The following is a 13,182-nucleotide window of genomic DNA, read 5'->3' on the forward strand; positions in this document are numbered from 1 at the left end:
TGTAAGAAAACTTTTTGTAAGGAAGAAGCTGTAGGCTGATAGCTCTCCTCAAGAAAACTGGGCTGGAAATCATGTTTATACTCTTGTTCTCTTCTCTGTGTAAATGTGTGTTTGCACCTTGCCTCAATCAAATGAAAATTTCGCTTCTCTCCCCTCTGCAAACCTTCAGCATTCCTGGGAAATGGTGGGGAAGAAGAAGGGTGTCTCGGGACAGAAGGAGAGCGGACAGACAGAACCCAGTGAAGAAAGCAAAGAAAACCGGGAGAGGGATCGAGATTTCAGCAGACGACGTGGCGGGCCACCCAGGCGGGGGCGAGGTGCCAGCCGCGGACGAGAGTGTATGGAGCTACCCTTTGATATCACCCCTAACTGCGCTTTGTGCTGCTTGGTAAAGCTTCTCGGGCAGGCTCTTCCCTGAGGAAGAGCATCCCCGTGTGTGTGCCGATCCGTTGGATGCTCCCCTCTCCGAGATGATCCTTGGGTGATGCCCTCAAGAGCTTGTGGGAGCATTTGGCGGCGTTGCTCTTCGGCACTTAGGTGTTTGAGGTCTTGTGTCTTCCCTAAAGCAGAATGAGTCTTGAAATTGCCTTTGCATCCTTCTGTCTTTCAGTTCGGGGCCAGGAGAATGGACTGGATGGTGGGAAGACTGGTGGATCTACTGGAAGAGGCACGGAAAGAGGGAGACGGGGGCGTGGCCGAGGCCGAGGTATGTGTGGGGTTGGAGGTCAGAGGGAGTGGGAGGAGGAGAACCGCATCAGCGTATCCGTCTTCTCCGTGATGTTTGAAAGCTGCTTTAATGGGTGGAATTGCCGAACAGAAAACACGCACGTGATTTTCTGTTTGTAGAATCATAGAATCGTTAAGGTTAGAAAAGACTTCTAAGCTCATCCAGTGCAACCATCAACGCAGCCCCACCGTGCCCACTCAACCGTGTCCCAAAGCGCCGTGTCTACACATGTTTTGAACCCTTCCAGGGATGGGGACTCCACCACTGCCCAGAGCAGCTTCTGCCAGCGCTTCACTGCTCTTTGAGTAAAGGAATCTTTTGTAATATCCAATCTCTACCTCTCCTGGCACAGCTTCAGGCCATCCACTTGCACTTAGTGCTTGCATGTTGTTTCCCAATCCTAAGCAGGCTGGAAACTGTCCGGTTCTTCCCTCCCATCCGTGGAGTTGGAAAAAGTAGGGATTTTATTATGAAGAGGTGGGAAGTTAAAAAAATTTAAGGCGATGATTTGGCAGGTAGACCAGCTGTTTGTTAGGAGGAGAATGGGGATCATAGAATCATGGAATAGTTTGGGGTCATAAGGAACCCCCAAAGCCCATCCAGTCCCACCCCTGCCCTGGGCGGGGACACCTCCCACTGCATCAGGGGCTCCAAGCCCCATCCAACCTGGCCTTGAACCCCTCCAAGGATGGAGCAGCCACCACTGCTCTGGGCAGCCTGGGCCAGGGCCTCAAATTTCTTCCTAACCTCTATTCTAAATCTTCCCACTTCCAATTTCGACCCCAGGACCTTGTAAAAAGCCCCTCCCCAGCTTTCCTGGAGCCCCTTTCAGTGCTGGAAGCTACTCTAAGGTCTCCCTGGAGCCTTCTCTTCTCCAAGCTGAACAACCCCAACTCTTTCAGCCTGTCAGAGGATCCTCCTTGCTCTTGCACTGTCTCCAAGCAGCCCCCTTGTTCCAGCACGGGGCCTGGATTTTAAGCACTTAGTGGCAGAAAGTCATTTCCCCTGGGCCCAATCCGTGGTGCTCAGGAATTACCGGGGGCGCGCGCTGCAGGAATTGCAACCTGGGGTCCAGTATTTAAGGCTTGTGTCAGCTGGAAACTTTGGACGAGCCTAGAACTGTGCAGCACCAATTAAACTGCCAGCCAGCTGAGGTCATTCCCATCCATCCATCCATCCATCCATCCAAAGATGCTGCTGGAAATCCAAGCAGCTTGGGAAGACCCTCCCTGCTTTCATACTCAGAGCATCAGTACTCCGTGCGTTGTTTGTGTTTCTCCTGGCCATGCAGAGCTGCGAGGCGCTCACCCAGGTGTGTGGGAATATTTTACAGGTGGCTCTGGAAGGCGAGGGGGCCGGTTTTCTGCTCAAGGCATGGGGTAAGTATTCCTGGTACAAACCACAGCACAAACACAACTCTCTGTGCATGAGTGGCACGGTATGCGTCAGTCATTTGTGTTCCCATTTTCCTTCTTTTTATTAATTAAGCCCAAACTGCACCATACGAACTTGATTTTGGAACGGCTGGTGCAGCGAGAGCGCTCTCTTTTGTGACTCTGAGCTGCATGGTCTGAATAATACCAGTTACCTTTAGAATCCTGGAATGGTTTGGGTTGGAAGGGACGTTAATGATTATCCAGTTCCACCTCCTGCTATGGGGAGAAATACCTCTCACCGCATCGGGGGGCTCAAAGCCGCATCCAGCCTGACCTTAAACCCCTCCAGGGATGGGGCGGCCACCCCTGCTCTGGGCAGCCTGGGCCTCCCAACCCTCATTGTGAAGAATTTCTTCCTAATGTCTAATCTAAATCTTCCCCCTTCCAATTTAAAGCCATTCCCCCTCATCCTATCATTCCAGGCCCTTGTAAACAAGTCCATCCCAAGCTTTCCTGGAGCCCCTTTCAGCACTGGAAGCTGCTCTAAGGTCTGCCCGGAGCCTCCTCTTCTCCAGGCCGAGCAACCCCAACTCTTCCAACCTGTCAAATGCTTCGAGAGAGGGACTAAAACTTTCCCTCCTTGTATTTCTGACAGAACTTTCAACCCTGCTGATTACGCTGAGCCGGCCGGCACCGATGAGAACTACGGGAATAGCAACAATACCACGTGGAACAACACCGGCAGCTTCGAGCCAGATGACGGCACAAGTAAGCGGCCTTCCCACCCCGCGTTCCCTGTGTTGGTTTTAGATGGTGGGTGGGGATTGTGTCCATCCTGTTACACTGGGTAGCGTTTGGTCTTTGGCTCGGGGATGGAGGAATGGGCTCTTGGGTGTTGAATACCGATGACCTTGTTTCTTTGCGCTCGGAGGTGCCTTTGCACCCGTTAGGAAACTGGGAGCTGGATGATTGGCCTGGTGTGAGCAGAGGCACAGGAACACTCGCTTCCATTTCTTTTCCAGTAGAAACCACGCTGCCTCTTTGGAAAAGACATTTTTTTGTGAACTGTAGTGTGATAAACACACACAGGTTCTCTCAATATTTGGTGCATCCTTTAGGGAATTCCTTGGAGCTCGGATCTTTCGCTCCTGTTGTTGGTTTGGGGAGCATTCTCATTCCGGCTCTGACCGCTGTAGGATGGGGCCTTGTTGCAGGATGCTGGCTGAGCAGGAATCTTTACTCCTTCCCTGTCAGAAGCTTCTCCATGGGGAGGTTTGTGTACACCAAGCGGCCCCTCCATGTGCTCTCCCATTGGGAAAATGGTCCCTTGGGTTTGTTTGGAGTGTTCTCCCTGTGTAGGACACAGGTGAGCTTGGGTTTTGCAGTGTGAGGACTGCTAAGAGGTGCAAGGGCCGATCCTTGATCTGTTTGGGGGTCGTTGGGGTTTTTAAGGAATGATCTCGTACCACCGTGGAGTCAAACTGGTTTTCCATCAGGTAAATTCTACACCACGATTTCAGGAAGCGTTCAGAGCCGTGTTAACGTTAGGCCACTTCCATGTTTGTTGGATTTGCTGAAGGACAGAGCTTTGGAAAGAGGGAAGGGAAGCGCTGTCAGCAGCGGCTTTCACCGCATGCTCTTAGCGTAGGGGTTTGGGGTTGGGTTTTGGGTTCTTACTTTGGGGTTGTTCTTTTCAGACTAGAAGAGCTGCTTGGAAAAGAATCAGCATGGTTTTGTAAAACACGAGCCATGTTGCCAATGGAGAAACAGGAGTTTTAAATCCTGGAGGGAGCAGTGTAGGCATGTGGGAGGAGTAGTGGATTTGCTGGCTCTGGAGGGAGAAGGGAGATGAGATGATGAGGACTGTGTGCTGGAAGCTGATCAGTCAGGTCCGAGCAGGCTTCTTGGGAGGGTTTGTTGCTGGTGTTCTGTGGACTTACGGAACAATATGGGATGGAGTGTGGCTGGGGGGTATCAAAGAGGTTCGTGGAACGCGCTCGAGTGCTCCATCGCAGCTGTACAGTTCATCCTGCAACTGCACTGCTCGCCTGCGTCCTGCGTGGTCGCTCCGTTTCTGTTGTTGTAGCCGCAGGCACCTCTCAATCCACAGTATCCACAGGTACAACGTGGCTGGCGTGCGTGGGGCAGCGAAACGCCTTCGCGGCTTTCAGTCACAATTTCACTGCTTGTCTTTTTGTTTTGTTTCAGGACTTGATTTCATTGGGGGTGAGGGGTCAAATTATCCCCGAAAATTTGACACTGCTCCTGGTACGATACATCCAGGTGCACTGACTGCCCCGGATCCCTTTACTTTATAGCTTTTTTTAAGCAAACTTGGAATATCTGTGGATATGTCATTCTTCTTTCTCTTAATTTGTTCATTTTAATGACTATTTGCCGTTTGTTTGGACTGCGCTTTACTAATGCTGACCCCTTGAATGTCGATTGGCAGAGGTTAACTTTTAAATCCTTGTGGATTCTGTCAATTTGAATTTCTGCTGCTGCTTCTCGGTACCCAGAGCAGCTCCGTGTCTCCAGCGCTGGCGACAGAGCATCCCACCCGAGGGGAGAAAGCGGCCTGTGTCTTAGTCCTACTCTGCCTGCCTCCCACCCCTAAAACTGTGTCTTGCTCTCATCCCCGTGCCATTCCCTCAGTTTCTCTGCTCTGTTTCCGCTGCTGCGAGGGCACTCGGCCTGGCTCAGCTGCCTCCCCGCTTTCCTTCTGCTTGCGGATGCCTCTGGGTGCTTGCTGGCTCCTCAATATCTCTGCAGACCTGTCCTGCAGTCAAAGATGAGGGTGGAGTTTGGGAGAAGCAGGATGCTCAATGGCAAAGCCGCTCAGAGCTTGGCCACATCACTTCCTGCTCGTAGACCTTTGTGCCTTTCAAAGCCAAGAGATGATCCGACTTCCCTCACACTGACTGAATCCCTTCAGTGCCTGTAGCCAGGCCATGGACCAGCATCTCCTCCATCCTCCCTTCTGGAGGAACTTCTCGCTTTGCTTTGGAAGGTCAGGAAGGAGGAGGAGGCCAGCAGGGGCAGAGAAATCATCCTTCCCCTGTGCTTGACGCTGGTGAGGCCGCACCTCGAATCTGGGGTTCAGTTCTGGGCCCCTCACTCCAAGAAAGACCTTGAAGGTCTGGAGAAGGGAACAGAGCAGGGGAAGGGTCTGGAGCCCAGGGATTGTGGGAGCAGCTGAGGGCCCTGGGGCTGCTTAGTCTGGAGAAGAAGAGGTTGAGAGGAGACCTCATCACTTTCTGCAGCTCCTGGAAAGGAGATGGTTGTGATGAGGTGGGTGCTGGGCTCTGCTGCTAAGGAACAAGCGATGAGATGAGAGGCCTGAGGTTGCACCAGGGGAGGTTGAGATTGGATTTTGGGAAAGATTCCTTCACTGGAAGAGCTCTCAGGCGCTGGCAGAGTCTGCACAGCAGTGGAGTCCCCATCCCTGGAGGGATTTAAAAGCTGCGTGGACGAGGTGCTCAGAGGTGGTTCAGTAGTGAACAGGGATGGTTGGACTTGATGATCTCAAAGGTCTTTTCCAACTGAATGATTCTATGATTCTATTCCATGAGGAGTGCTGAGGCTGTGGAGTTGCTGAGCCTGGAGGCAGATGTTCTTGGAGCTTCTCTTGCTTTGGAATATCCCACAATTTTCATCTCTGTGTTAATCCCTAACTCCCATGTGGCATTAGAAGTGGTAGGATGTTACTTGTATGGCAGCTCTCCCCTTTGGAAGAGCTCCATGTAGAGTGGTCTGTTCTGTTTTTTAAAGCAATCTCAACACCTTGTGCTTGATAAGAAGCTTTCTGGAGGTTGTACCTTGCGGGGCTTTGGTTTTCCAGCTCTCCCTTCGTGTGCAAGGAGCACAAGTGCTGCCACGCAAGCAGCAGGCTTGCCGGGAAAGCCGCATCTGCGGCTGCTCTCCATCTGAAGGATTTCCTTCTGCTTTTTGTGCTGATTTGCTTCTCCTCTTGTTTACCTTGAGCAAGCAGGACTGAGAGAGCCCTGTGCCACGTTTCTACTTATTGCAGCATCTCCCTTACCAACCCAAGCACCTCCAGCTCTTGCTTCCCCAGGTTTTATGCAGTAAAAGTCTTTCAGCTGATGTCGACTTGTTCCGTCCCTGTGAGCGTCTCCGGGATCAACCTTGTCGGCTCCTTCAGGTTTTGTTGATCTGGTGTGCATGGGCCACAAAAGTGTCATAGAATCATGGAATATTTGGGGTTGGAAGGGACCTTAAGCCCATCCAGTTTCATCCACCTCCCACTGGATCAGGGGCTCCAAGCCCCATCCAACCTGGCCTTGAACCCCTCCAGGGATGGGGCAGCCACCCCTGCTCTAGACAACCTGGCCAGGGCCTCCCCACCCTCGTATCATCACACCCTCAATCATTTGAATGGTTTGAGTTGGAAGGGACCTGAAAGATCATCCCGTTTCAAGAAGCTGTGCAAAGCAGCTGTGTTTACATTGTGATTTTTGGGATGGGGGGATGCTCCCGCTCTCCTCCCACTCCAAATTTTAAATTGTCTGATGGATTTGGAAGCCACTGCGTGAAATTCCAAGTCCGGAGGTTAAACAATGCTGGAAGTGAGGGATGGAACAAGTTGGAGATGCAGCCAGGCAACGCTTTTATTCCCTGCAACATTTTGCTCTCTTACAAACTATGCTGTGCTCGCTCACGGCTGGGATGCTCTGCTTTTCTCCCTGACATTTGAAGCTGCTCCCTTGGAGCTCATCGCTGCATTTGGTCTAGGAAACTGCGTGAATTGCTTCATCCTTTCAGTTTTCCTTCCTGATTCCCATTTCCGTGTCCAGGAGTTCTGGTGCACTGAGGGTTCGATACTTGGGGGCGGGGGGAGATGAACCACGTGAATTGTTCCCTTCTCCCTGGGTTTTAAGGTGGGTGGTGAGGTCCTGCGGAATTGCTGGCAGGAAGCCCCCGAAGGAGATGCTCTGTCCCAGCTGCTGGAATCACTCTGGCTGCTCATGGATGCAGAAACCTGCAGCTACTGCAACGCGAGGGGGAATCAGGAAAATGGCACGAAGAGCTTGGGGATGATGCTGGGGCTTCCCTTCCAAGCTCAGCTTCCCTACTCAGTGTTGGGGCGTGTGCGTTGCCCCTGCTGCCAGCCCAGGGGTCCTGCTTTTCCAGCCTGAGCCAGGCTGGGACCATCCCATCCACGGTTCCTCACCCATGGGTCAAGGTCGACTGCTTTTAACTTGTCTGGTTGGCAAATAGAATTGGGGTCAACTGCTTTAACACGTCCGTTTGGCAAATCGAAATCCTCTCAGCTGCTTGCAAAGCTCCCCAGCGCTTCCCTGGCTCCTGGAGATGGAGCTTTGATGCCTGCGTAACACCTCTCCCTGTTGTTATCTTTGTAGGTGCATGGAGGGCAGCGACAGAAGAATGGGGCACGGAGGACTGGAATGAAGATGTAGGTACTCTCTGAACCCCTCTCCTCCATGCATTGCACACACGCAGCCACGAGAGGAGCGCGAAGCCTGTTCTCCCCAAACCATGGGTACAACCCAAGCCAGGCTTCCAATTTCAGGAGCTACGATGAATACGCAGACGTTGCTGCTTGTAAAGCACGTGTGGAGTTGGAGCTGTCAGAGGAGCCCAAGGCAGGAAGGGCTTTCTTGGGGCATCCAGTCTGGTGATCTCCCTTCCTGCTACCGCGTGGTCTTGTAAACTGGCCTGACTCCACTCAAGATTCTCGCTCCGCTGCTCCGGAGTGGCAGTTGGGGAAGGTTTGCTTTGGATCCACTCTGCGGAGGAGGCAGCTGTGGTTTCACGTGTTGCCGGCCTCTGCTGGTCCCTGTGATTTGGGCTGCACAGGAGCTCTCGGCTTTACACCCTACCTGCCCCGTGGTGTCTCACTGCCTTTTGTTGTCTGCTTGGCACCTCCTTCGTTGGAGAACAGCCACTGATATCATCGGCTTTTAGTGTCTTTGCATCAGTTTGGTCTGGGATGGGCTTCAACCCCCCTCTGATCGCAGGGAGAGCTGTTCTTACAGATGGGAGCAAGGCTGTTGGTTTTTAGTATGCGATTAGTTTCACATGCTTGTTTTTGCTAAGCCTACAGAATAGGGAAAGCTCCTTTCCAGGCACCGTCTGAAAGAAGCACTCCTGCTGTGTTTGGAGATGTGAGCAGCTTCTCTGTCTGTTCAGCCAGGTTTCTGCTTGAAGAGAGCCTTTGATAGCCCTTCACTTCACTGTGTGCTGTGCTCCCAGGAGTGCTGAGCTTGGTTTTCAAGCCCTGCAGTTTGGTTGCTCCTCAGTCCGGAATAAAAGCTGTTCATATTCAGAAATGGTCCGGGCTAAATCACAGATATTCTTAAACCTCCTCGTCATTCATTTCTGAGCAATGTTATTGTCCCTTCCATAGGTGAAGTAGATCTGTTGGTCAGAGACGGTTTAGTAGGGGACAGGTCCGGTTGGACTCCATGATCTCAAAGGTCTTTTCCAACCAAACAATTCTATGATTCTAGATCTCTGGTTGGACCATCCCAGGGAGGCCAGGATCACTGGGAGCTTTAACAATGGGTCCAAAGCTTTTTAGTTCGACCCCCATGCCGTGGGGTTTGCAGATCAGCACTGCGTCCCATCGGCTTAGAGCCACCTCTCTAAGACCCCAGCAGTCCTGGTGGATTTATGGACCGTGGAAACTTGTAGAAGGATTTGAGGCTTTTTATTCCACTGGCAGGCAAGTTGTGTGCTTCTCTGAGAATGGAAGAGAAGCTGGTTCTGATGGGAGCCAAACATTAGGGAAGTTTTAATTCTAAACACTTGTATTTCTTGAATCTTTACTTGGAGTCCTGAGACGCTGTTCTCACTTTTGGATCCATTTTTCTCTTTCAGCTGTCTGAGACAAAGATCTTCACTGCCTCCAATGTGTCCTCAGTGCCTCTGCCTGCCGAGAACGTGACAATCACAGCTGGACAGAGGTGATGCCCGTGGTGATGCTGTTTACGTGGGAAAAGTGGCACACAAGTCCCAGAGCAGTTTGCCGTCGCAGACTGAACCCAAAATACAGTAGCTCTGAATAAGTTAAGATGGGGAAAGTTGAGTTAGGAGTTGTGGGTCCCAATCCTGGATTAGTTTTCCTGGGCTCTGCTGCTGGTTCTTCAGATCTGGGGGTATTTTGCTGTGTGAAGTTAATGGAAGATGCTTTAAAATAGGTGGCCATGCGGGATCTTGCTTGGTCCCTGTCCTTTTGAGATTGCTGCTGGCAGTTGTGACTTAATGGTCTGCAGATTGATCCGATTTCTAAAGTAAAAGCTGTGAATGGTGAGGCTGGAGTTAGAATCCTGCTGGAATGCCAGTGCTCATGTTAACCACGGTGGGTTATCTTCTTTCCTTACCCAGAATCGATCTGGCAGTCCTGCTAGGAAAGACGCCCTCTTCTATGGAGAATGAGTCAACAAACCTGGAATCATCCCAGGCTCCTTCCCTGGCCCAGCCGCTGGTGTTCAGCAATTCCAAGCAGAGCGCTATCTCCCAGCCGGCCTCTGGCAACTCCTTCTCTCACCACAGCATGGTAAGGAGATCCCAGTCTCTCGCAGCGGCCGGGTTCTGGTGGGCCCTGGCGTTCCCTGGCTGCGTTTGAGCAGTTTGGAAAATGCAGCTTAGACACCTGCTCGCTGCTTGTGGGCGGCAGAGTCCTCTGCTTGGATCATTCGCTGGGCTGCTCGCAATAGAGACATAAAGTCCATCACTTAATTAGAAATAACTGAGGATAATTCCTCCTCCGTGGCCCCTGTCAGACTTGCAACACGAGCTGCTTTCCCGCTTGGAGGAGACGGAAAACTCCTGCAGCCAAGAGCTTGCAAATTGGAGGAGTGGAATTGGTTGGGAGTTTGGTGCCGGATGAAATGCTGGCGTCTGCTGACCGTGGAAGGGAGGAGACGCTGCATCTGCGTCAGGGATCTGCACAGGCCTGGGCAGAGGCTTCATAGTAAAAATTGTGCACTTTGTGGTTCAGAAATGGGTTTCGAAACCGCTTTAATGGTGACGCCAGGACCTCCTGGTGAGCTCGTCTCTTCTAGTACAGCTGAACTGGATGGGCCGTGAGGTCCCTTCCAACGCAAACCATCCCATGATTCTGTGATCACCTGACTTCCTGGCTGGAAATCAAACACCTTGAGCAGGATGGGAGTCGCATCCGCTGCTGGCTGGGCCGTGGGACGGTGCTGGCCAGAGCCAGAGGGATGGGGCAGCCCAGCACCATCCGACTGTGTTCCCTGTGACCACACACATGCCGGATCCTGCACCAAACCGTCAGTCTGGGCCAAGCCATTCCATGATTGTATGATTTTATCCCTGCTGAAGCCAGCAGGACCTCCAAATACTCTGAATTGGGTGGCAAATACTGCACTGCACTCACAGGAGGTAAAGGCGAGAGATGCATGAGCACTTCGTGCCAGCATGTCTGCATCTGGAGCTCCAAAGTGTTGTGCTGAGGCACCCAGTGAGAAGCAGCAGGGTGCTTGGGCTCACGTTAGGAGATGTTCTTGTCCTCTGAGCTGAGTTCCAAGCCAAGGGAGACACTGACTTTGTTATTTCTTTGCTGCAATTGCAGGTGAGCATGCTGGGGAAAGGGTTTGGAGATGTCGGGGAGGCCAAAGGCAGCAGTACCACGGGCTCGCAGTTCCTGGAGCAGTTCAAGACGGCCCAGGCTCTGGCTCAGCTGGCGGCTCAGCACACCCAGCCTGCTGGGAGCACCACTGCTTCTTCCTGGGACATGGGATCCACCACGCAGACCTCGGCTCTTGTGCAGTATGGTAAGGAAAAGCAGCTTGGCTGCCCGAAGCAGAGCTGTGGAAATGCGCTGCAGCACCAAGTCCTTTACTTGAGAGAGTGGTGAAGGCCTGGCAGAGGCTACCCAGAGCAGTGGGGGAACCCCTCCTCACCCCTGGAGGGGTTCAAAAACCGTGTGGCCGTGGCTCTTCAGGTCATGGTTTGGTCAGCACAGTGGGGTTGGGCTGATGGTTGGACTGGGTGAGCTTCGAGGTCTTTTCCAACCTTAATGATTTCATGGTTCTGAGCAGTGGTAGAGGGCCAGACCACCATTCACAACCAAAGCCAGCTGTTCTTGAGGAATTAAAAGAACAATGGGTGCAGGCTTGTGACAGTAAAATGTAACGCTGCATGTGAGTCCTTCCCTGCTCCGTTTACACTCGGAGCAGCTGAATTCGTCTGCTTCTTGGTCATTCCAGCAGCTTCAGGGCCAGGGTTCTGGTGTTCCTGAGGCTGTCGCAGTGTGCAAAACCCCTTCCTGGGGTAAAGCTGTAACAGAAAAGGGGTCTGGAAGCAGGCGGCTGGAAATGTGGTTCCTGAATGCCAACCCTTGTGATGTCCTTCCTGCTGACCTGATGTTATCTCTTAAAGGAATGCGATTCTAGTGGCTGTTAATGCCAAGAAGTAACCTTACCTCTGAGCTGGCATGAGGGAATAAACGGTGATTAAGAGAGGCTCCTGCTTCTCGGATGAGCTGCCGAGCCCTGCTGTGGGCAAGAACCAGCGCCGTTTCTTTCAGCTCGCATGTTGTGTTTCGTGCTATAGGAACGTGGCTCTGGTTCAAATTGAAGCTGCAGAAAAATCGAGCCCTGTCCTAATAACAGGGAGTGTTGGCAGCTCCTCATCTCTGCAGACAAGGAGCCACAGAGGAGAGTCAGAGAGAATAGGAGCTGCTTTTTAATGAGCTACCGCGAGGCTGAGGCGAAGGAGGAGGAGGAGGGCAGTGTGGTTGTACGGAGGCAGCCCCAGCAGCGGTGTTGCTGGAGGACACTGGTACCTGCCGAGGAAAGAGCAGGTGATGAAATGGAGCAGATCATTTTGAGGGGCATCACACAGCACACACGGAACAGCCAGGTGATCAGGCCCAGTCAGCAGGCGTTTGTGAAAGGCAGGTCCTGCCAGACTGACCTGATCATAGAATCATAGAATCACCAGGTTGGAAAAGACCCACTGGATCATCAAGTCCAACCATTCCTATCAAACACTAAATCTACTGTGACAAGGTGACCTGCTTAGTGGATGAGGGAGAGGCTGGTGGATGTCGTGTACTTGGATTTCAGTAAAACCTTGGACACGGTTTCTCGCAGAATCCTGCTTGAGAAACTGGCTGACCACGGGCTGGGAAGTCAAACTCTTTACTGGGTACAAAACTGGATGGAAGAGCCCAGAGTGGTGGTGAACAGAGGCAAATCCTGTTGGCAGCCAGTCCCAAGGACTCTGTGCTCAGCCAGTTCTGTTTAACATATACATCCCTGATATGGAACAAAGGGATTGAGCGTTCCCTGAGTCAGTTTGGAGGTGACACCAAGCTGGGCAGGAGTGTTTGTCTGCTGGAGGGCGGGAAGGCTCTGCAGAGGGACCTGGAGAGCCTGGATCCATGGCTGAGGCCAATGGGTTGAGGTTCAACACCTCTCAGTGCTGGGTCCTGCACTGGGGCCACAACAACCCCACACAATCCTCCAGGCTTGGGGAAGAGCAGCTGGAAAACTGCCCGGTGGAGAAGGCCCTGGGGGTGCTCGATAGTGGCCAAACATGAGCCAGCAGTGGCCCAGGTGGCCAAGAAGGTCAACAGGATCTTGGCTTGCATCAGCCATGGGGTGGCTAGTGGGAGCAGGGACAGGATCCATCCCCCTGCACTTGGTGCTGGTGAGGCCACATCTCATATTCTGGGTTCAGTTTTGGGCACTCAGTCCAAGAAAGACCTTGAAAGGCTGGAGCACATCTGGAGAAGGGAACGGAGCTGGAAAGGGGCTGGAGAACAGGGGTTATTAGAGGTAGCTCATGGCCCTGGGGCTGTTTAGTCTGGAGAAGAGGAGGGCGAGGGGAGACCTCATCACTCTCTGCAGCTTCTGGGAAGGAGGTTGGAGCCAGGTGGATTCTAGACTCTGCTCTCAAGGAACAAGTTGGGATGAGAGGAGCCAGCCTCAAGTTGCACTGGGACGGGTTTAGGTTGGATATTGGGAACAATTTCTTCCATGAAAGGGTTCTTGGGCACTGGAATTACCAGAGCAGTGGTGGAGTCCCCATCCCTGGAGGGATTTAGAAGCTGGGTGCTCAGAG

The 13,182-nt window shown here is 52.5% G+C and overlaps 1 protein-coding gene across 8 annotated transcripts in view; it reads left to right on the forward strand.

The window, feature by feature from the left end:
- Positions 1-13,182, forward strand: part of UBAP2L (ubiquitin associated protein 2 like) — a 38,174-nt gene that overhangs the window by 8,370 nt on the left and 16,622 nt on the right. For 4 of the 8 annotated variants that reach the window (XM_069878710.1, XM_069878713.1, XM_069878714.1 and 1 more), the window contains exons 5-13: positions 170-338; positions 611-706; positions 2,061-2,106; positions 2,759-2,871; positions 4,312-4,386; positions 7,485-7,537; positions 8,965-9,050; positions 9,472-9,643; positions 10,685-10,886. In XM_069878710.1, the coding sequence (XP_069734811.1) occupies positions 170-338; positions 611-706; positions 2,061-2,106; positions 2,759-2,871; positions 4,312-4,386; positions 7,485-7,537; positions 8,965-9,050; positions 9,472-9,643; positions 10,685-10,886 (1,012 nt within the window). The remainder of the gene's footprint in view (positions 1-169; positions 339-610; positions 707-2,060; positions 2,107-2,758; positions 2,872-4,311; positions 4,387-7,484; positions 7,538-8,964; positions 9,051-9,471; positions 9,644-10,684; positions 10,887-13,182) is intronic. The other 4 variants (XM_069878712.1, XM_069878716.1, XM_069878717.1 and 1 more) reach the window with 2 other exon arrangements.

This window comes from Phaenicophaeus curvirostris, chromosome 29 (genome assembly GCF_032191515.1).
Source record: "Phaenicophaeus curvirostris isolate KB17595 chromosome 29, BPBGC_Pcur_1.0, whole genome shotgun sequence".
NCBI classification, from domain to species: domain Eukaryota; kingdom Metazoa; phylum Chordata; class Aves; order Cuculiformes; family Cuculidae; genus Phaenicophaeus; species Phaenicophaeus curvirostris.